This window comes from Sinocyclocheilus anshuiensis, unplaced genomic scaffold (genome assembly GCF_001515605.1).
Source record: "Sinocyclocheilus anshuiensis isolate Anshui unplaced genomic scaffold, SAMN03320099.WGS_v1.1 scaffold738, whole genome shotgun sequence".
Taxonomy (NCBI): Eukaryota; Metazoa; Chordata; class Actinopteri; order Cypriniformes; family Cyprinidae; genus Sinocyclocheilus; species Sinocyclocheilus anshuiensis.
In genome coordinates this window covers 222326-247319 of record NW_015542364.1, presented here as the reverse complement: position 1 = coordinate 247319, position 24994 = coordinate 222326, and the positions used below count along the sequence as shown (strand labels likewise).

The 24994-nt window shown below is 35.0% G+C and overlaps 2 protein-coding genes across 3 annotated transcripts in view; one reads left to right on the top strand and one right to left on the bottom strand.

Annotated features, from left to right (window-relative positions):
- LOC107692019 (uncharacterized) overlaps positions 1 to 24794 on the top strand; it is a 34186-nt gene extending 9392 nt beyond the window's left edge. Inside the window, exons 3-5 of one of the 2 annotated variants that reach the window (XM_016490895.1) lie at positions 20433 to 20462; positions 20919 to 21084; positions 21975 to 24794. In XM_016490895.1, coding sequence (XP_016346381.1) covers positions 20433 to 20462; positions 20919 to 21084; positions 21975 to 24477 — 2699 coding nt within the window. In that variant the 3' untranslated portion in view covers positions 24478 to 24794. Of the gene's footprint in view, positions 1 to 20389; positions 20463 to 20918; positions 21085 to 21974 lie in introns of those variants that run through there. The other variant, XM_016490896.1, reaches the window with a different exon arrangement.
- LOC107692024 (cryptic protein-like) lies at positions 6551 to 10287 on the bottom strand. Its single transcript, XM_016490903.1, has 6 exons — positions 10070 to 10287; positions 9931 to 9980; positions 9686 to 9841; positions 8291 to 8405; positions 8105 to 8214; positions 6551 to 7308 (listed from the first exon to the last, which is right to left on the bottom strand). The coding sequence occupies exons 1-6, from the start codon at positions 10084 to 10086 to the stop codon at positions 7190 to 7192; spliced, it is 567 nt and encodes a 188-aa protein (XP_016346389.1). The 5' UTR covers positions 10087 to 10287; the 3' UTR covers positions 6551 to 7189.
- Positions 24795 to 24994: the final 200 nt, after the last annotated feature.

The window sequence follows — 24994 nt, the reverse complement described above, 5'->3', positions numbered from 1 at the left end:
TCCAAAATAAAATATTTTGGATGCGATTAATCGCGATTAATCATTTGACAGCACTAATTAAAATATAAAAATTAAATAATTTGTTTGTTTGTTTTAATATGAAATTATTGAACTTTTTAAATGTATCCGAATTCCGATGGTTTCATGCATTCAACACATTGTGGCACAAACTGTTTTTTTTTAATGGTTTCAAACGAAACCATATTTAATGGCATGTTTTCTCGAAATATTAAATTATGAATACTTATTATTAATATAATAATAATAATATCACAATGTATTATTTAGGTTATACATTAAACTTTAATATGAATAATATTGTAGTATTATTTATTTTTTATTTTAATAAGATTTTGGTTTAATGTACAAAAGTAAACAAGTGTCCTTCAAATCAAACACTGAAAATATATTATGAATATCTGAAAATGATCAATATTTATTTTTGTATTTATTCAATGACTAATAATATACTATATATTGTGATCTATTAAAATGAGTGCTGTCAAATGATTAATCGCGATTAATCTTTTTAAATGTATCCGAATTCCGATGGTTTCATGCATTCAACACATTGTGGCACAAACTGTTTTTTTTTAATGGTTTCAAACGAAACCATATTTAATGGCATGTTTTCTCGATTGACTATTGATGACTATTTCACCATCCCATCGGCCCATCTGTGGAGGATCAGTGCTGTAGAGGACCATCCAGGCCTGCCTTCTTACCATATCACCTTCAGATAAGAAGAGAGATCTCAGAACGAGCAGACGAGAGGACACAGCGCAGGCGCAGCGTTTAAACTTAGCCACGGGAAATGTGAAGACAGGGGACAGACGGAAGAGAAATAGGAGGGTGAACAAAGGATGAGTGAAGATGAAGGTACAAAGGGTGACCGGGGAGAGAGAGATGATAAAATAAGACAAGGCAATTCCTTTTTTCTCATGCACCTCTGCAGAAGAGCTCTGAGCGTCTGTAAGGTTCGAGGTAAACATGTCCTCTGTCTGTGATGTATAGGGCTGCGTGTCTGTTGTGTGAGTGTTTACTGTTAACTCTCCACTCCCTCCCTATTACCGGAGCCCGAGTCCTGGCCCCTGACGGCCCCTCGCTCTGTTTACCCCATCTACCTCTGTTTACTGCCACACAGAAGAGACATTTGCCACCGTCACACCAGCTTTCCACCGGGACAGGGCTGAGAATCAGGTCAGGATAACAAACACACAGCGCAAATGACAGCGCAGTTTGAGTGAAAAGTGGGATTCAGAAATGAACATGCATGTGAGATTGTGTCAGTGTTTGGTGTGTCATTAGAGCTTCATCAGCTCCACTAATGATCATGTTCTCCGGCTTGATTTGAGATGTTTCATTGAGCTTCAGTGGAAGCATGAAAATCTAAATGTGTACAATGACGTGTCACATGATCAATGACACTCATTTTATTTAATTTATTTAATTAAAAACTTTGATTTGTATCTAGAAATGGTGTACTGTTTCTGTTTCATTTTATGACAAAACAGTGTTTTTATTTTTAGGAATGAATGAATGGATAAATACATAAATAAATGTAGGCCCGGTGCATTAGATAGTTTCATGAATATGATAATAATATGCTATCTTTTTTTTGAGAAACAAACTGTAGAATTTTTTTTTTTAAATTAATGGAAAATAAAATAATGTAACTAATTTAGTGATATTTGATTAAAAACTTACATTTTCATCTTAATATTTATTTTTCAGTTTATTGCTAAACTTTTAAGTAAATAAATAAATAATCCCAGATTTCTGTGATGTCCTAGTGCATTTTTGTAATATTTGCATCAATATGATTATAATCATTAAAAACTTTTTAAAAAACATTAATAAATTACTAATCATTTTCATCTTAATATTTCATTTCGGTTTATTGAAAAAGTAAATAAATAAGTAATCCCATTTTTTATGTGCTCCTAGTACATTTTGTAATATATGCATCAATATGATTATACTATAATCTTTAAAAACAAAAACAAAAAACATTACTAAATTACTACCAATTTTCATCTTAATATATATATATATATATATATATATATATATACACCATATTTTTTATGATAAGACTTTTTTCATTTTACATTTTCACAATCCTAAAACAAGGTTTAATTGAGAAATAAAATTAAACAATATTTTTAATGTGGTCTCAGTGCATTTGATATAATTTGCATGAATATGATTATAATATATCACTGTAAAAATTATTGTGATTTTAACAGTAAAGGACTGTAAAAATGCTACAGTAAAAACCTGTTAACTGGTTAACAGTAAGTTTCCATACTATATTCGGTGAATAAATGTAATTACATTTAATGTAATTTTACAGTAAAAAATTACATTAAATGTACGGTTTTTGGAAGTGAAAAAGAAAAAGTCATTGTATAATTTACAGTGAAAAACCGTAAATTGACACTCCCAGAATTCCCTGCATGACACTTCATATTTGATGTTTTTTTGTTGAAATAACATGTTTTTTCTTCGTTTTTTTCTTATCAGTTGTGTACATTAGGGTTTAGTCTTACATCTAATGTTGTTAAATCAATGTTTATTGCACTACTTCAGTATCCCTATATTTTTTACGGTGAAGTTCTGGCAACCACAGCTGCCGGTATTTTACCGTAAATTTCACAGATTTTTTTTTTTACAGAGTACATATCTTTGAGAAATAAACTGTAGAGAATAATTTGCATGATTATTGCCTCTCATTTACTGATATTTGATTAAAATATACATTTTCATCTTAATATTTGTATGGCAAATCTTTTTTGCATTTGAACATTTACATAATCCTGAAATATTGTTTATTTCCAGGTTAAAATCAATCAATCCAGACTTTTTAAAAGTAGTCTCAGTGCATTTGCTATAATTTGTGTGAATATGATTATAATATACAAAGTATTTTCTGAGAAACAAACTAGAGATTAAGTTGCATAATTTAAAAGTCACACCTGAAAAAGATTGTTTGTCTTGCTATGCAAATTCATAAAACCTTATTCAAGATTAAAGTCATTATTTGTGGACTTAAAGATCAGAAACGACTCACTGAACTGCTTTGCACTGAGATCAAGTTCAGTCCTGCTGATATCAACAGACTCCAATAAAAAAGATTTTTAATTTAAAAGTTTTAAAGTATTTTATCCACTTAAAACAAAGTTTACACCTGACGAAATGCGTTACTTTGGACAAACCTGTTTAAAGTGATGCACATGTGCAATTATAATATTTACATGTTGAGATAGCATGACTTGAGTTTTATAAAAACTCAGAGGTTGCTTTTATTTATTGTGTTTTATTCACATTGCAAACTTTCTCTCTGATATTTAAGGAGAAATAAAGACAAACACATTGAGTCAGAAAGTCTATATTTGCTCTCCATTTAACCTCATTGCTGTCTTAGAGAAAAAAAATGAAGATAAACAGACAAAAGTGGTCTATATTTTGGGAGATCTGTGTTCATCTCTTGAGCTTTTCTTGAGCTGCAAGCTTTAACAAAGTTTCAGTCTAACTCCAATAAACTTCGGTCTAATACTTTTAGAGAGAGCTCGAGCAAACCTTTGGGCTACTTGAAATTGGAAAAGAAAATTTGTGATTGGCGTTTTCACACACATATGAAACGGGCCGCAGTCAAATATGCCATGCATTAATAATGCCATCTTTTTATCAATAGTATATGACTCCCCGCCTGGATTGAGCCGATCCATGCATATCCAAGACAATGAACCTATATGAGCATTAAGGTTGAATCAAACACTTGGAAAAGAGAAAGAACACCTGCTGAGGGAGAAAGAGGCTGTGTTTGAAGTGCCTGTGCTTCATCAAATGGATATAAGCTCGGAAAAGATGAAGATAAACTCGCTTGCATCTCAGGAGCTTGTTTGAAACACCCCTTTTTTTTCTGTAAGTGATGCAATCACTTAAATGTTCACCTGCAATTGCTACAAAAGCATCCCCCGTCCAATCAGCACAATCCCAGACAGATTTCCTGCGTGTAATCCCATGCATCCAGTCTTTTCAGCGAGGAAACTCCTGCTGAGCTCCTTCAGCCCAATTAAACCCTCATGCCAGGCCTCCATCAAAGCACTCGAGCGGCTTGTGCAAATGAAGCGCTATCATGGAAACAATCGCATACAGAGCGAGGACCGATTATATTATAGCGGGAGGGAGTTTCTCTTAGGAGTCACTTTCTAAACGCTCCCATTATTCCTATTTCCGGAGCGTCTGAATGTCGTGACGCTGGAAAATGTTGCACTTCCTGAAGCTCGAAGAATGGTAACAGAGTAAAAAAAGTCTCCTGATGTGGCCAGCTTTGTCGCTACTGGATTAATCTCTGGAGGTTAGAAGATAGAGCAGCTTATTTTAAGGGGATCAATGAAACTTAAAGAATGTCTAATGCCACTTTAGAGTCGGAGGCCTCGAGGCGCCGAATCCAGAGAGTTCAGAGGAGATGGTGCGTCACAAGGACGCTGAGGAAAACTGCGGCTAAAAACTTTAAAATGTCAACTTTTGCTGCAACACACTCTGACTTTGGCTCTCGTTCACCAATGAACAATTCAGACCACAAAACCAAAGGCAAAAGTTACATTTTGCATAAAAAAATGGGGGGACAACGTTATTTTAGTTAACTAAAACCCAAAAAAACCTTGTAAATTAAAATCAATTTGAACTGAATTAAAAAAAAAAATGTACTTGTATTATTTCAGTTAACAGTTACCAGAGCAACATTTTTCATTTCCATTTAGTTTAACTTGACGTACTAAAATAACTAAAACTAAAACATATGATTAAAAACTATTTAGACATTTTTTTAAATCTTAAATTTAAAACTAAAATTAAAATGCAAACAAAATATTTATACAAACTTAATTTACAAAATAGGATCTCACATATACTATAATAACACTGCTTAGGGACTATTCAGAAGTTTTACATTATTTCTGTGAAAATGTACCATATTTTCCTACTTTTTTTTGTTTTTGTATTTTAGGTTGTTTTTCATTATTCTCAAAAGGGATTCGATATTTTTTACAATTCTGTAATACAGTGTTTCTTATTAAAACATTTTTTAAATTAAATTAAACTATAAATTGTATGTATGCTAAAAGTTTGGTGTCTGGACTGGAAGAAATTTATATTTTTATTCAGCAAGGATGCATTAAACTGATCAAAAGTGACAGTAAAGACATTTATAATGTTACAAAAGTTTTCTATTTCAAATAAATACTGTTATTTTGAACTTTCTATTCATCAAAGAATCATTAAAAGAATATGTACAAAAATATTGTGCAGCACAACTGTTTTCAACATTGATAATAATCAGAAATGTTTCTTGAGCAGCAAATCAGCATATTAGAATGATTTCTGAAGATCATGTGACACTGAAGACTGGAGTAATGATGCTGAAAATTCAGCTGCGCATCACAGAAATAACTTATATTTGAAACTATATTCGCGTAGAAAACAGCTATTTTAAATAGTAATAATATTTCACATTTTTTACAGCATTATTTTTGATCAAATAAATGCAGCCTTGGTGAGCAGAAGAGCCTTTTTTAAATAAAAAAATTTTACCAACCACAAGCTTTTTAACAGTATTGTATATGTGATATATCATTTTAATTGTATTTTTAACAATAGCAATATTGCAACAATATTGCTTTTCGTAAGAAAGAATAAAAAATGTTTTTTTTTTATTGCAATAATGAGAATTGCCTCTGAGAATGCATATAAGAATTAGAATAAGAATAATGAGAATAAATATTTGTGACTTTCTCCTCACGCAAAAATAAATATCAAAATGAGTTTAACTGAGCTAAACTGTTTCTGTTCCTAAATCCTGAATAGCAGGCTGGGCCATATCCTAGTCTTTATCACATGAGATGCCCCTATAAGCATCTCTTTGACATGTAAGCATCTGTTTTGCATGCAAGAGTAGATTCTCCATGCAGAATGAGGCCGTTATCACGCTTGACAATGGAGAAGATGCAGGGCTTAGGATGGTCTGCCCAACCCCACCCCGCTATTAATACCAAAGAGAACAGCAGCATTATAGTGTAAAAGAGTCCTCGAGTATCTCTGTTTATTCAGTCTGTTTCTGAAGAGAGCTTTCAGCCCAGACACAGAAAGAAAGTCTTTTTTTATATACAAACCAAAAAAAAATGGTACAGAAACTCTGAGGCTCAGAAATTGCTAGTAAATTTCACTAAAAGTGACAAAGGAATGGCAAGTAACACATGCAGTTTTAGAAAGACTGAAATAGTATTTTCTTCTCTAATAATCTTTGTATTATTTACAACTTTGAAAAAGCAAACACCGTGTAGATAATTGGAGTCTTTAGAAGTTTTACTAAAAATGAGCTTGAATTAATATTAGAAAATAAATACTATGTTTTATACCAAAAAAATGTTACAAAATTAAAACTTCAAGTCATTTTTGCACCTAAAAGTTCATAGTTCATAGCCTCGGTTTACTGGGATGCAATCTAATTTTCGGCGCCCATGATAAATAGCTTAATTGAAGTCAGTAAACAGTCAGTCATCTCAGTTATTGATGCGAGTTTTAATTAGATGAGACAAATTCATTCGCTCAATCATACAGAGTGTTACAGTACATCACCAGGCAACTCAAGAAGGTCAAGATAGTCACGGAGATTGATTGGCTGGATGATTGTTTATATAAGATAAGAGAAAATAGCCGAAAGGTCAACAATCACGGGCTATCTGAGCATTATCTGCCTCTCTCTCCTCTGACGAGCACAGCAAACCAAAGCTCCCAGCACAGATGAGGAGAGAACTTGACTTTAAAACAAGCGCATTGTTCAGATGACGTGCATATTTTAAAAGCAAAACAGATGCAGAATATAAAAAGTCACTTCACTTTTAGCCAGTGCGTTCTCTTGTATAACAAATTCATACAGAGACATAGAAACAGACAGAATTCATTTTGGCTCGGCTGCGCACTGACACACACACACACACACACACACAATATATGTTCAATATAAATCCTATGTACATTTTCCTTCACTAAACAGTTGCTTTTAACACAGCCAGTTACACTTCCACTGGAAGCAAAACGCATTTCAGTGCCACCAATAAATGCTGCCCTTAATGTCAAAGAAAATCTTGTTCGTATAGTCTAATAGAGCATTTATGTAGAAAACCTAGTTAAGAAAACTAACTGCCAGTAGAAATGGTAAAATAAAGGCAACAAACATGACGACTGAAGAAGACAACGTTCTGAGGGAGCTTGAACGGTACCACCGAACTTCCTGAGAGTCGTCTGAAAGAAGATAATAAAAAAGATAAATGCACTCGAAATAATATACAGGAATGTTATTTGAAGAAATAGCAGACGGTCTGAATAATCATCTGCCATCAGGTTGAATCAAGCGCTAGTTGTTATTTGAAGAAATAGCAGACGGTCTGAATAATCATCTGCCATCAGGTTGAATCAAGGGCTAGTCAGTGATTCACAGCTCTGTTAGGGAAGCGTTGGAGGTGAGAACTTCTGTCTATTGTTGTTTATCTCCAGCTAAACCAGTTACAGGATGTTAAGAGTGTGTCTGGCATCATGTTATCATCCTTCCTCACTGGAATATAATGAGAAATGACAATAAAACAGGCAAAAAGCACTTTCTCACTCGTCATTTTTCAGTCCAAATATCTAAAAGTTCTTAAAGATAACTAGATAAAAAAATTGTATTACAAACATCTAAACATTCTTAAATCTAGATACATTTACTTGAGAAGCAAAATAATTAGAAAAAATAATTAGCAAATTGAACAAAAATAATACATAGTTCATTTTTCTGACCCCATGCACTGGCAGATATTTTCCTTTTTTTTTTTTTAAGCATAAACTTTTAGGAAACACGACTTAATATATTATGTCATATATATATTTCAAGTAAATGTATCTGGATTTAAGAATGTTTAGACTGAGTGAGAAGGTCATTTTAGGGGCCTTTTTTAAGGAAAGTTGATAACATGATGCCAGACACACTTAATATCCTTCAAGGTGCTGTAACTGGTTTAGTTGGAGATAAACAACAGCAAACATGCATCTATAAACTCACCACAGTCTTTGCTGAAAACATGCGGGAAGCAGTGCAGAAGTCCATATCCACATCTGCAGTACGAGCATCCTTTCTGAACCCATTCTCCATGTGGAATCACACCACAATCACTGGCAAAATAAACACACACAGTCATTTAAAAACCTTGTGCAGCCATACGGCTCAATCCTGACGTCATTTAATTACCTGAGGCGCTCGTCGTATTCGCAGCTGCGGCCGGTGAAGTGCTTCGGACAGGCGCAGAAGCTTCCCAAAATGCACGTTCCACCATTCTTGCAGCAGGTACGGCTTTGTTTAGCAACTGAAATGAGAAACAGCAGAATAAAGATGTTAAATACAAGGATGCAAACGCAAAACAGCAGCCCCTTCCTACAAAATTTATGACGTGTAATCTAAACAGCTGCTACCAACATCTGTTTCCCAACACAACACAAACCATCCAGACACTGTGCGGGCCGTTACGCCTGACAACACTGGAATTCCCATTAATAAATGGATAGAAAATGCACGTTTTCTACTTCATGCACATTGCTTACTCTGGTTTGTGTTTGTAAGTGCCGTGCAATTAAAGTGCAACAGATAATTCTAGAATTGTGATGCTTTCCTCTGTATTTTTTGTCATTTTACAGTGCAAATGTCCAAAGATGCTTAAATCAAGATACATTTACACTGAAAAAAAAAATGTATACTAATTTTTTCTTTTAAGTAAGTGGTTGCAAACAATTCATTTTAGCTGCATTTAAATAAAAAAGTTGAAAGTTAGTCAACTAAATTTGTTTAGTTTAAATGTAGCTAAAATACATTGATTGCAACCACTTACCTTAAAAAATGTAGTAAATTCAATTAATAATTTTTTTTTCAGTATACTTGAGAAGCATAATGCCATAAAGAGATCTTTATGAGATCAAAATGAGTTTATGGTTAAAACAAGAACAAATATCTGACAGTAGGTTCAGAAAAATCAACTTAATTTAAAATGTAAACAATTTTTAATACACAATTTTTTAAAAGTTTTAGTACACAATTGACATTCTTAAATAAAGATAACTTGACATATCAAGTCTTGTTTTTTGGAAAAAAAAGTATCAAAATTAAGCTAATTAATGCTTAAAGCTAAAAAACAAAATATTGACAGATATCTGTCCTTTTTTTTAAAAAGCATGAACTCATTTAATTTTGTTCCATTTGCCATGTTTAGATATTTGCATTGGAAAAGAAAACAAAAATACTGGGGTTAGATATTCTTTTTTCCTTTTTTGTTTTTGCAGTGCATGCAATATATAATTCCATGACTTTATGAATGTAAGACTTTCTGCTCCTTCTAAGGCCTTGATTTATTAGGATCCATAAGAAAAAAATAGTGTAAAACAAAAATACACAATTAAATTCAAAGACAAATCAAGTAACGTGTTGAATTATAGCCTAAGTGAAATTTTGACTGAAAAAAAAATGACAAAGTTTTATTTTAAATAATAATAAAATAAAACGATAATAATAGTATTTTTTAAATAGTAATTAAAATGTACTCCAATAATATTTATTTACAAAAAAATGTTTTCAGTGTGGTAATGATGATCTCACCTCCGGTCAGTCCTATGAAAGGTAGCACGGCCTCGGCGTTGTGGGGTTGACGTTGCGGCGTTTGCGTGTTCATTTCGTTGAACTTATTCAAGAATTCCGCGTGTTGTTTTGGCTTTCCAGAGACTCCAGCTTTCCCACATTCTGCTCCTTCACATCCTGGGAGAAAAACGCGAATCCATGTTATAAAGGAGCGATGAAAACCCAAACGCCTATGGATATAAACAACGTAAAAACCCGACTTTTACCTGATTCAGACGAAACCGCCTGAGAGACCACCACAGCAGACAGAAAGAACCTGTAGGTAAGAATAGCAAATGTGAGAGGCATGAGGAGAAAGACAAGCGATTCGATTATTCCAAAACGAATCGTGAATCACTTGCTCACCCGAATAGTTTATTCATAATTCCTCTCGCTAGAAAAACACCCGATCTGCTCAGCACTGATCCAACAGCATCAAAACATTCCCAGTGTCACCATCGCAAACCAAATGACCAGAACACCCTCTGCTGGGTCTGTTATTTATCTTTAGGGCTTCAGACTCCCTCATGACGCGCCATTAACACCTGTAAACCCCTCCCATAGTCACCCGCTATTGCAAATCAGCGTCCATTCATATTAGTTCCGTCAGTCAAACCGGTTTGAAGCGAATCGATTCTCTTCAGTATCACAGAGAAGCGATTAGAGGCTCAATCTGCGCCCGAACGCCTCAAAGCACTTTGATGCTCTGTAATGCGGGATTGTACCAAGCATCTTTGTTTCTCAAGTGAAAAACATTTAGATTATAGACTTTAGTCAGGGTAGCGCCATATTTATTTTGTGATAGAAATGAAATTGAGGCTGTGAGGGACAGAAGTGCAGTGAGTGGAAAACAACAACAACTTAAAAGTGGACAAAAACTCCATAAAAAGTTTTGAAAGTTGTAAAAATGATATGATCCGGGACTTTTATACAGTGCGTAGCTTACCATTGTAAAGTCAACTCTATCCCTCTCAGCCTTGTTACATTCAAAAGGCTATATAGACAAAAAATATTTGCTAAAATATGTTTTAGTAAATATATTTTACATTTAGGATTTTTTTGTATATATATAAATATATGTATATGTTTTAATTCTAAAAATATAAACATATATTAAAAAAAAAAAAAAAGCATTTAAAAATACATTTTGCTCTTCATATATTTAAATCCAAGAAAATACAATCACTGTGCCACTTTTGATGAAAAACTTTATTTGTTGTCTATGAACATATAACACATTTGAATAAAAATCAGCAAAGAACATACCTTACAATGTAAACAAAATACAATATAAATAAAAAATAAACATTATTAAGTCAATATAAATCTAATTTTGATAGAGGCCGTTTCATTCACATTTAGGCATTTAGCCTAAATGTAGGCTATACTGTAAGATTGAGAATGTAGTTTCTTGCCTCAGAAATACTTTTTGAAAAATATTTTTGCATGTGAAGGTTCAAAGTAAACATTTTCTATTTCAAAAATATATTTTTCACTGTTCACTGTTCATTTTACACTGTTTGTAACATATATTTAGCAGATATTTAATACATTTTGGCTAGAAAAAAAATTTGCCATATGGTTTAGATCATTACTTAGTGACTTAACTACTTAATTATTTATTCGGACTATTTTCATGATTTATTCTGGCTTCTTGTTTTTGTCTGGATTCCAGCTCAGTTCATTCAATCAAAAGGACAATCAAAGTTTTTAAGCTCAGACACATAAATGAAGTCAAACTTTTGCTAGTGCATAAATTTTTCCTTTCACAGTTCTATTAACTCACATATTTATTTATTCCGTACCTATTTTTCATTCAATGCAAATTTACATAATTTATTCATAATACTTGGACAATCCAGTGCACAGCACCTATGCAGCTGCTTTTGCCTATAAGTGTACCTTTTCATTGCACATTGTTTTTGTTTATATTGCATTTATTTGTGTGTTTATGTGTTGTTTTTATTGTCTAGATGTAGTAAAGGGCATATCTTATCTCTTAATTTGAAAACCTGATATAAATATCAAATTATTGTTGAAGTAGTTTGGTGTTTGTTGAGGCACAGTCTGACCTGTGCTTCCAGAATAATTCTCAATTGCTGCGGTTTCTTATTTGTTTATGACATTTTTGCATGAAAATCATATGAGTTCTCTGGTGAGTTTGTTCCCACAGGCTGACATTTCCAAAGGAACGGCAGCAGGTATATATAACCGCCGAACACCTAAAGTAATTAGAGGAAGTTTTCTTTGAGGATTTTTTGGTGTTTGATGCGGTTTGCTTCTTTAAAGAGGAGTGTAAAGCACAGCAGCCGCATCCCGCTCTATTTCTGTTCATATGCTTTGTTATTGGTTTCTAATTAGCCGATTCCTCTTGGAGCCCGAGAGGTGAAGAACTTTCAAACGTTTTAGTTTGCCATTCTTTCGTTTCAACTACACAACCAGAAACTTCAAATACACTTCGGTATATGTGCCCTGGTTTCTCTCTCTTCATAAATCTGAACTCAATTTTAAATTAATGTCTTTAAATAGAAAAAGCATAATATTATCTAAATGCAAGTTTCAGTGATGGACCTGTCCTGTTTTACATTTCACATTTAATGTATGTCTGCCTTTTGCATAATAAAAAAACAGTTAATTTAGTCTGGTGGGAAAAATCATCCTTTTAAAAAGAAATTGCATGCAAATTACATGGCTCAGGTTGATGCATTTTTCATTTCCAGGCACAATGCATCACTGCTGGGAGCGCTTTTCTTGTAGTGCCATTAACGTTTTTGACATTCATGCCAACATTTCCTCTAATTGTCGCTGAGAATTGTTTCTCAACAGAGCAGCCGCTCTGTGCATCTATAGAGGAATGATCTTTAACGCAGACGTCGACCAGTTGCTAAATAAAGTTGATGGAGTGTGTGACGCAGGCCAAACCTGAAAGGCTAAAGGTCAGACTGAATGCTTTTCATGTTGTGCTTGACATTATAGATGCTGCTATATTGCATGAGCAAGAGCAAGAGAACCATGACCTTTTTATGAAATTAATTAAAAATAAATCTATTAAAAATAATGTTCAGTCATTGAAATAAAGCTAGAATTAAAAAAAAAAAATGCTTAAAAAACCTAAACCAAAATTAGGAACTTTGCCTTGGCAAATGAAATAAACTTAAATATGCAATAAATATGTTTGAAATAAATAAGTTGAAGTTGAATAAATAAGTTGAAAATGGCTAAAAGAAATATTTTAAAAAGAATAAAAAAGTCAAAAGCGCATCACGATCTGTTGTTACTTTTAACTAAAATGTTTTCAGTAATTGAAATGAAGCTAGAATTAAAATAAAATGTTGTTTAGGACAATTACTGAAATAAACACATTTAAGTTGAAGTACTAAAATGACTAAAACTGAAATAAAAAGAAATAAAAGATAAATAGAAATATTTAAAACAAACAAATTAATAAAAATGGTAAAAGCACATCACTTATCAGTGTTGTTATTAATGACTAAAATTAAAACTAATAAAAATTGTTTTCAGTAATAGAAATAAAGCTGGAAAAAATATTACATAGAAAAACTTAAAATTGAAAAACTGAAATGTTTAAGCTAAAATGACTCAAACTGAAATAAAAAATAAACTAAATAGAAATATTAAAAAAACAAAAATAACAAAAGCACATAACAAAATTGCTAAAACTTATACTAAAATTAAAATGAAAACTGAAAATATAAAAATAAAAGCTAATTCAAAATATTAAACAGTAAATATAGTATATAACTAATACTAAAATAACTTATTATTGTTCATATTTAGGGTTCATGATTGAAAGTACATATACATTCACAAATAAATAAACATTACAAATACATTATCACAGATGATAAAACAAATAAAAAAAAAATAAACTAAATCCATATCTACTCAGAACACCCTAGCAACAGCTTAGCAACCGTATATCAATGTCCTGTCAACCACCAAAACACTTTAACATAGCAGCAAATTTATTTATTTATTTCTAGTTTATTTCATATGCAATTTAATTTGGATTTCATTTGCTTGATTTAATGCAAAGCAGAGTTCATAAATGCATGCATTCTGTGTTTGCTAATGGGCTAAAGAGGTTTAATTAGATAATTCATTCACATAAAGAAGGATTAAATCGCTTGCACTAATGAGCAGCGAGTGAGCGGCCGAGGTCACGAGTCTCTGCGCTGCGCTGCTGTCTTCAGCTCGACTGTGGAGCTGCGCTTTTGTTACAGATGCAGAAGGAGTCAAAAGGTGGTTTATTCTTTCTGCTCACAGGTACATTTCTGTTTCTGGTACGGCTGACAGTCTGTCATGTTGCTGCCAGGGGAATGTGTGAGGTAATTAGAGTAGCAGAGGTGGGCAGCGAGACGCCCATTTGAGGGGACAAATTCAGATTAAATGTGCCTGCTTGTACTGTTCACTTGTCTTTTAAATTAGACGACTATTCAAATGCAATTGCTAGGAAATAGTAAGTGATGTTTGCCTGTGCACAACATAAAGGTTCCTCCATTAATATCCGTCTGTGGGAAGTTTCCTACCTGGTTTATGGTCCGACAGGTGAAAATTATGAAAAACAAAACAAAATAAAAAAACATAGTATTGGTATGCTGAAATTATTTGAAGTAGAAGTAGCAACCAGAACACCCTAGCAGCCACCTAACCCTACCCGGGACACTCTAGCAACTGCATAGCAACGACCTAGCAACCACCCAGGGTAGCCTAGCAACTGCCCAACAACCCCCTAAATCAATCTAGCAGCTACCCAGAGCACAATTGTATTCCAATGCCCTAACAACCACCCATAACACCCTAACAACCATCCAGTGTAGTCTAGCAACCACCTAGCAACCATCCAGAACCCCCTAGCTACTGCCCAGGACACAACTATATAGCAGTGCCATAGCAACCACTTATAATATCCTAGCAACTGCTTAGCAACCACCCAAGACCACTCTAGAAACTGAATAGCAACACCCAAGCAACCTCCCAGAGCAGCCTAGCACCCAGGACACAATTGTATAGCAATGCCCTAGCAACCAACCAGAACACCCCAGCAACTGTCTATCAACTGCATAGCAACGTGCTAGCAACCACCCAGAACAGCCTAGCAACCACCTAGCAACCCCCCAGAACTGTCTAGCAACTGCCCAGGACACAACTGTATAGCAGTGCCCTAGCAACCACCCATAACACCCTAGTAACCATCTAGCAACAGCCCAGGGCACTCTAGCAACTGCATAGCAACGCCCTAGCAACCACACAGAACACACTAGCAACCACCTAGAAACCATCCAGAACACTCTAGCAACTGCCCAGGACACTATTTTATAGCAATGCCCTAGCAGCCATCCTGAACACCCTAGCAACTGCATAGCAACCACCAAGAATACTCTAGCAACTGCCCAGGACACAGTTGTATAGCAGTACCATAGCAACCACCCATAACACCCTAGCAACTGTCTAGCAACGGCCCAGGGCACTCTAGCAAGATACTAGCAACCATCCAGAACACTCTAGCAATTGCCCAGGACACAATTGTATAGCAATGCCCTAGCAACCATCCTGAACACCCTAGCAACCGGCTAGTAACTACCCAGAACCCTTTTTTTTTTTTTTTTGCAAATCAGAAGTGTTTTTCCAGATCCAAGGCTGTATAATCTTTTTTTTATTACCCATGAAGACAAGATGCGTGATTTGAGGAATCACATTCACTAAAGAAACTATTTGACCCTCATTTTACTCGTTGTAGCACCAATTAGATTTCCACCAGAGCAAAGTGAATGAATGGATTGAAGCTGTCTTCCAACACAAGCAGCAGTAAACTTAAAGCACGTAAATAATATAAGACCAAAATGTCAATGGCCATTAAATCCATGTAACTTCATCATCATCATATCACATGGGATTTGATCCCAGGACAAAGCATGTTCTATAAAAGCTGATTGCTGCGTGACGAGGAAATGAGACACCGGCGCTTTCGTTCTGCTGCAGCTCTCAGTGTGAAGAGCGTGTAATAGAGCGATCTTGCTGACTCATATGAGCCCCCTGCTGGCTCATAATTAATTTACATATCTTTGTGTTTCATTCCGATAATTAACAAGCCTCTGGATAACGCCAGTGCAGGCCCATTAGGTGTTTCAGCATGTTTACACAACCGGCTAGTAACTTCCCAGAACCCTTTTTTTTTTTTTTTTTGCAAATCAGAAGTGTTTTTCCAGATCCAAGGCTGTATAATCTTTTTTTTATTACCCATGAAGACAAGATGCGTGATTTGAGGAATCACATTCACTAAAGAAACTATTTGACCCTCATTTTACTCGTTGTAGCACCAATTAGATTTCCACCAGAGCAAAGTGAATGAATGGATTGAAGCTGTCTTCCAACACAAGCAGCAGTAAACTTAAAGCACGTAAATAATATAAGACCAAAATGTCAATGGCCATTAAATCCATGTAACTTCATCATCATCATATCACATGGGATTTGATCCCAGGACAAAGCATGTTCTATAAAAGCTGATTGCTGCGTGACGAGGAAATGAGACACCGGCGCTTTCGTTCTGCTGCAGCTCTCAGTGTGAAGAGCGTGTAATAGAGCGATCTTGCTGACTCATATGAGCCCCCTGCTGGCTCATAATTAATTTACATATCTTTGTGTTTCATTCCGATAATTAACAAGCCTCTGGATAACGCCAGTGCAGGCCCATTAGGTGTTTCAGCATGTTTACAGGGAAGTTTTAATGACGTCTATGGAGGTAAGAAGTGTAATTATGTTTACTTGACTTGAGTTTATTCGATTTTAAATATGGCTGCATTTGCTAAATACTGATTCTTATTTAACGCCTTCCATAGATGAGCTGAAATAAACTTCCTGATAACGCATTAAAGGAATAATATGAAAGCCTATTTCCGCATTGGGGTAGAAAAATAAAAGAGGGTAATAGCGACTTTTTATTTCACAATTTGGACTTTTTTTCCTCACTTTTTCTCAAATTCTCACTTTTTTCTTGCAATTCTGAGAAAAACGTCAATATGTGACATATAAACTCACAAAGAATTGTGAGATATAAACTCAGAACTACAAGATATAAGCTCACAATTCTGAGAAAAAAAGTCAGGATTGCAAGAAATAAATGAGAGAATTGAGAGAAATTGCAAGTTTATATTATGCAGTTCTGAGTTTATATCTTGCAATTCTGCTTTTTTCACCGAAATTCGAGTTTATATCAGTTTATATTCTATAAACTCATACAATATCTCACAGTTCTGATTTTTTTCTTGCAGTTATGTGAAAAAAAGTCAAAATTATGAGATATAAACGCAGAATTGCAAGACATGATCTCTCAATTCTGAGAAAAAAGTCAGAATCCTGAGATAAAAAGTAGCAATTTCTTTTTTATTTTTTATTCTGTGGCAGAAACAAAAAAAAAAAAAAACAGAATTGCGAGAGAAAAATACTCAGAATTGCACGTTTATATTGCGCAATTCTGAGTTTATCTCTTGCAATTCTGCTTTTTTTCCCTCAGAATTTTGAGTTTTTATCTCGCTTTATTTCACAATTTGGACTTTTTTTCCTCACTTTTTCTCAAATTCTCACTTTTTTCTTGCAATTCTGAGAAAAACGTCAATATGTGACATATAAACTCACAAAGAATTGTGAGATATAAACTCAGAACTACAAGATATAAGCTCACAATTCTGAGAAAAAAAGTCAGGATTGCAAGAAATAAATGAGAGAATTGAGAGAAATTGCAAGTTTATATTATGCAGTTCTGAGTTTATATCTTGCAATTCTGCTTTTTTCACCGAAATTCGAGTTTATATCAGTTTATATTCTATAAACTCATACAATATCTCACAGTTCTGATTTTTTTCTTGCAGTTATGTGAAAAAAAGTCAAAATTATGAGATATAAACGCAGAATTGCAAGACATGATCTCTCAATTCTGAGAAAAAAGTCAGAATCCTGAGATAAAAAGTAGCAATTTCTTTTTTATTTTTTATTCTGTGGCAGAAACAAAAAAAAAAAAAAACAGAATTGCGAGAGAAAAATACTCAGAATTGCACGTTTATATTGCGCAATTCTGAGTTTATCTCTTGCAATTCTGCTTTTTTTTCCCTCAGAATTTTGAGTTTTTATCTCGCAATTCTGACGTTTTTCTCACAGTTCTGAGAAAAAATAAAAATGCGAGATATAAACTCAGATTGTCAAATATGAACTCGCAATTTTGAGGAAAAAAGTCAGAATTGTGAGATAAAGTTGCACTTACCTTTTATAATTTTTTATGCTGCGGCAAAAAAAAAAGAATTGCGAGACGTAAAATCAAAATTCACTGAAAAAACCTCAGAATTGCAAAATAAAAGTCAGAATAGCAGGTTTCTTCATATCTTGAGATTCTGCCTTTTTTCCTTTATAATTTTGAGTTTTTATCTCACAATTCTGACATTTTCTTGCAATTCTGAGAAAAAGTTAGAATTGTGAGAAATAAAGTCCGAATTGTGAAACAAAAAGTTGCAATTACCTTAAAAAAATCCATAGGATAGTTCACCCAAAAATGAAAACTCATTTCGTTGTTCCAAACCTAAATGCCATTTTATCATGAAAACAAAAGATGAGATTGATACTGGTCTCAAATTTGAGTCTTTTCCTCATGAAAAGCACTTTCATGGTGCCTTTATGTTGCTTTTATTGTTTTAGTCCTTTGTGGAGCTTGACAGACATGGTCGCTATATGAACTGTCATTAAATGCAAAAGAGCTGCGGGAAAAAAAAAACAGGTTCTGAATGGCGTGAATTTAGATTTTTAGGTGAACTTTCTCTTAAATGTTGTTCCAAAATACTTAACAACCTTGCCTTTGGTTTGCTGTAATTAAATATTTTAATTAGGATACATTTGACAATGCATTATCGATTGAATATCCATGTCATTCTTGGCATTGACAGCGAGTGCAAGTTTCTGCTTCTTATGGGGAACATTTGACAGAGCTGATTATTGTGATTTCTATTCTGAAAACTGACACGGTAATGACAGCTGAATCATTATCAGCCATGCAAAGTTTGACGCTCTGTCTCCTAATGAGCTGTCTGCCTTCTGAATGGCACCGCACAGTTTCTTCACTCCGTTTGAAAGGTTAAGATTCCGGATGTCAGCAACTTCTGTGAGAAACAAGGACAAATGCGATGCAAAATGAACAGTTTTCATACGAGCAGCACTGAGATTAAAAGAGCAAAACAATATCTGTGCAAACTTGGTGACAATTGAAATCAAAGTTTTATTTGTTGCATACACAACAACAGCACAATGAAATGAGTTATATAAACATTTGATTATATGCATGCAGTGTACGTAAGTGTTACAAGAAATATTTAATCCAAAAATGAAAATTTGCTGGAAATAGGCTTACCCTCAGGTAATCCAAGATATAGATGAGTTTGTTTCTTCAGCAGATTAGGAGAAATGTAGTATTACATCACAATAGATCCTCTGCAGTGAATGGGTGCCGTCAGAATGAGAGTCCAAACAGCTGATAAAAACATCACAATAATCCACAAGTAATCCTCACCACTCCAGTCCATCAGTTAACATCTGGAGAAGACAAAAACTGCCTGTTTGTAAGAAACAAATCCATCATTAACAAGGTTTTAATGTTTTTAAACAAATATGCGGGTTCCAAACAGCTGATAAAAACATCCCACTAATCCACACCACTCCAGTCCACCAGTTAACATCTGGAGAAGACAAAAGCTGCCTGTTTGTAAGAAACAAATCCATCATTAACAAGTTTTTAACGTTTTTAAACAAATATGCGGGTTGATGGGAGAGACAACCAGACTTTTTCACTGCAGGAAGTGTTATGATGGATTATGGACTTATATTTTAGTCAGAAGCCACATTTGAAGTTAAAAATGTCTTAATGCTGGATTTGTTTCTTACAAACAGGCAGCTTTTGTCTTCTCCAGATGTTAACTGATGGACTGGAGTGGTGTGGATTACTTGTGGATTATTGTGATGTTTTTATCAGCTGTTTGGACTCTCATTCTGACGGCACCCATTCACTGCAGAGCATCCATTGCTGAGACACTGATGCAATTCATCCAAATCTGATGAAGACACAAACTCATCTACATCTTGGATGACCTGAGGGTGAGTAAATCTGAGTAAATAGTTCTGGGGGAACTATTCCCTTAAAGGAACAACTTGTTCGTGGCTATTTTTACTCACTACTGTACTGTACCCAGTCATATGCAGATTGTACATTCATAACATATTTAACATGCAACCGTTGCAAACATCATGCTCTAGTGGCTATATTGAGCACAAGACTGTAAAACACTCTACTTGATCCTTTCACGTAATTCAAAGGAATCAAATAACCCACTTTTAATTACTGTGTCATGTACCACCTAAACTCAGCTCCATCATCAGCGCTTGTCATGATGAAACTCATTTTTATTCTGAAATCTGACACCACTTTAATCATTATGTACAAGGGTGACAAAACAACATCTGTTTAGTCACAGGTTTATTGTAACGTACAGTTTCTGGTGAAATGCAAAAGAATATTTTAAATGAATGCAAACACATTTTTCTGTCAATTCTAATGAGTTACAGAATCACGTGGCAGCTGGTGGGGTTAAAAATAGCCGGGTCAAGAGCCCTGGTTACACGGGCTAGTTTAGTTACAGTTGACACTTATAAGAGCTGCTTCTGATTCCAGATGCTTATTTGACAGAGAACTGCCAGACGGGTAAGCAAGCAGTTTTTATTAATCATTTATGCACAGAAATACACTTTTATGTTGACAGGACAGCAGTATTAGATGCAGTGCACTCTTGAAATTACAATTAACATCGCTAGGAATAAACACAATTTTATTGCTTTTAAATATAGCATGAAAGTACAATCCAGTAATGCTATTTTAGAATTAATAACGGAAGCAATTTCATATGTTATTTTTTTGCCTGATAAGTGATTTCCTGCTAAATGTGTTATATAATGTGCAAATGTTCCAAATAGCATTTTTTTTGGTCTGCATTTGTTTTGTACTGTTTATATTTAATTGCCTGTCCTGGTTAAATTAAGTAGCTTAATCAAATGCATGCTACTCGATGAGCTGTTGTAAAAAAAATGCAAATTTTATGGTTAGTTTATGCAAAGGAACATTGCAATCTTGTTAAATCCAATCTCGTTCATCCACTGACAGCTTCATCTCCGCTTACGGCAGGAGTCTCTACAATAATGGACAAAAACGCAGAGGTGTTAGTATGTGGCGCTTCAATTATGAAGGATGTCTGGGAAATCAGACTGAGGGAGCATAGACAGAAAAGGCAGCTGGAAGAGGAGAGGATACGGAAGAGCGCTCTGGAAAGGTGAGGACCTGAACTCGATATTTACAAAACAACTTTGTGGCTCAAAAAATGTCCTAACGTATATCTGAGGCATTTCCAATTTGCTAAAAGCAGCCCCGTGAAGCAAAAAACAAACAAACAACAACATTCATTTAAAAAATACATAACAATAAAAACTGATATAATCTTATAATGAAAAATATTTTGAAATGTTTTTAAAAATACTTATTCTTATATTTTCTTGCCACCGAAATACATTTGGAAATATATTTTGATGTATGAAGGTTGAAACTAAATATATTTTCTATTTTAAAAATATATTTCATTGAGCTTCACTGTTTACAACATATATTTAGCATATATTTTTGGCCACATAAAATATACTTTTTGCCATATGGGGTTTGTTGATAGTTAACCAATTTGTTTATGTAATTGTATTTAACAAATTCCATTCCATATACTTTTGTAATATCTATGAACATGCTATTGCCACACTCATGCCATGTCAGAATTACTGTAATTATTAGTTTCCTGCTTGGAAAAAACTTTCTCACACTGATAATTACAAGCTGTTCATTGATGCATTTTGAGCGTTGCCATAGAAAAGAATAAATTCTGAAGAAGACAAGAACAGCTCTCTGAGTCATCTCATAATTACAGTAACTCTAATATTGCATGAATGCAGTTTGATCCCAACTGCCTCTCTGCCTATTCTGTTTGCACATAATAAGGCCATTCAGAACGATAATGAGCTTGTGGTCGCATCAACTTTAATTGCCTTAATTGTGTAAATATCAATTTTAATAACAGCAGCCATCTTTAAATAATCTGTTAAAACAAAAGAAGCACACATTTCATAATTAACGAGAAGTCTTTTCGTTTGTTGTCCGTACCAATTAAACTTTTCATAGAATCAATCAGGATTGGAAGGCGCGCATGTCCTCCAAGATAAAACCCCCTAAAAGACTGGAGAGAAAAGCAAAGCTTCCCCAAGAATCGACTCTTGATGCACACAAGGCTAAAAAGATGCACCTTAGCAGGCCTCAAGGCTTCCAGAGCAATCGGATTAAAAGGCAGGTGGACTCGACGAAGACTACAAAAGCCAATAAACTGGCCCTGTTACGTCAGCTCAATGAAAGCTGCCCGGGGTTGATGGTGTGGGCGAAGTCTTGGAAGTTTTCGCAACTTTTGCCGCAACCTGAAGAAAGTCCTTGTGCGTTCGACTGGGGGCAGTCATGGAAGTTTCTCAATTTTCAGCCAAGCACTGATGGAAAACCATGGTTTGATCTTGGGTTTGATGCCAACAATGATATGAGCTCCAATTACATGTTTCTATGGGAGAAACTCAGCAAAGCTTTAGACACCGAACACATTAAACAAGACCTGGCCACTCCAGAATGGGAAAAGTCTTGGATATTCAGTCAGAAAAGAAAAGAGTGTCACGAAAACACAAATAAAAGTGACTGCGGAAATGAGGAAATCGCATCAGACTGGAACGAGTCCTGGAAGTCAACGAAGCCTGTAAAAGAAGTAGATGTTAAATATGATTTAATTCAACCCTCAGCTAATGAGAAAAAACAACCCGAATTATCATGGAATAATTCTTGGATGCACTTTAAAAAGCAGCTTCATATGAAATCTAAAGCTACAGATAATTCAGCTTGGAGTGAATCTTGGAGAGTTGCGAAAACCATATCAGAAAAGGAGACGAAATCAATCCAATCTCAAGCGATGGAGCCTGAGGAGCTGCATCCCGACATCTGCAACGTGATAATGAATGTGTCTAGAGAGATGAAGCACACAATTCCACGGAGCTCTCAGTTCGGTGGGAGGGACGCACAGCTGTCTGAATGGGAAAAATCATGGATGACCATAAAAAATCTGTCAGAGTATAAAGAAGAGATAAATAAAGAGGTGGAAGTGAAGGTTGAGACATTGAAACCAGACAAGCAACCAATTGAACATGTGAAATTCAATGTACTTGCTTTGCCAAAAAGCCAGAAGTGGCAAGAGATGCTTAACTTCTCTGAGCAAATAAACTGGAAGGATTCTTGGAAGATGACGAAACGTCAGCATAGAGAAGAAAGAACCTTGAGGAACCGGAGAAGTCCACCTTCACAATTCTCACAAACTCTCACTGAATGGGCCGATTCTTGGAAGTTCACCAACTTAACTCTCAACCAAGACGGCGGTTTATGGCAGCAGGGTTGGTCTGCCAATTCTCAACCCAGGCCTATTAGAAGAGTGCGAGAAAATGAAGATATCCCGCATAATGGACCAGCAGGGGTTTGCGCATGGGCCGAGTCCTGGAGGTCAACGAGACGTCAGCATCTTCTGGAAAGACAAGCGACAAGTGCATCTACCCAGCCGGTATGTCAACATACATATGCACGATCCGTGGCGGACTGGGAACAATCGTGGAAGTCATCAACTCATCTGCGTCGTCATGATAGACCCTCCATGACGGCATGGACTGATTCTTGGAGGATCTCCAGCTTGGAGGATCTCCAACGTGAGCATGCATGGTTTGAGAAATCAATGGAAATCAAAGGCAGAAAGGAACTTTGCAGAGCATCGAATGCATTTAGCAGATCATTTGATTCTCAGACATTCAAAGAACGATATCCTGCGAATGAGTGGAAGGACTCCTGGAGGGTTAAGAAGAGGTTTGATGGTCCTGGACTTGCACAACTCATGAAAAACGAAGTGCTAAATTGGGATAATTCTTGGATGTTTACCAGCACAGAGTTTTATCAAAAACAAGGTGAATGTTATTTGAATTCTCACCTGACGTCTGATGTCAAGAGCTATGTGATTCTCAAATCAATGCAGATCGAGAGCTGGTCAGAGTGGGGTCGATCGTGGAAGATGTCAAACCTACAACCACCAAAGAACATCGCCTCGTGGGTTGAGGCAAAGCCAAGTTCATTCAATGCACAAGACCTGATTCTTTGGTCCAAACACAAACGCATCTATAATTTACCTTCTGCTTCGCTCAGAGACTTGAAGCTGAAAATCTGGAGCAAGTCCTGGAGGTTCATGACGATAGACCTTGACTCGAAACAAAGGAAGGATGAGGATGAATCTGTGATAATGACAAAGACTATAAAGATAAGAAAGCATATGTACTCAGATATAGATCAGCAGAAACCACAAATGAAGAGATGGAGTGATGCATGTAAAATAGCAAAGATGCAACCACGAGCAAAGCGTAACGTTCAATCCAAATCTGGCAACGTGGAAGATGAAGATGAAGAAATGTTTGCAGAATGGATGGAATCTTGGAAATTCTCAAATAATTTAAAAACTTGTGAGCCTGCAAATGTATCTCTGAGCAATTGGAAAAAGTCTTGGAAGTTTCTCCTTGATCCGAATATAACAATGAACTGCCCAAAATCTAGCAAGAATCGGTGAGGATAACAGACTTTGCAAGTCAGGTTTTAAGAGTATGTCTTTTATTTCAAATAAATGACAAGTGATGTTTTTAAGACTTCTACAGATTCACCCCAGAATAAAGTTGTGTGTCCTGTGCAGACAATTACATTTCTTCTTATCTATTGTGTCCAAGTACAACAAACCATAACAACATATCATTATTTCTGATGCAGTCACGCTGACAGCTGAGAACTGTGGCTCTAGTTTAACAGTTTCAAGGCACATAATTTATTCTTTTTCAAGTGATTGCACACAGAGTGCATGCGGTTCAGCACTTCCTAACAAAAACAAGAATGAAATTGTTTAACTCTCGTACAACAGTAATTCTGCTGCATGATCACATACTGCAACATTGGAAATTGCAGTAATATAGCATGCAAATCACCATGCTTGTATGGCAAAAATACTGCATAGTGCATAATTAGAAGAGAAGTGTACTTTGTAGAAAAATATTAAAATAATATATATTATCTTAATGTATATATATATATATATA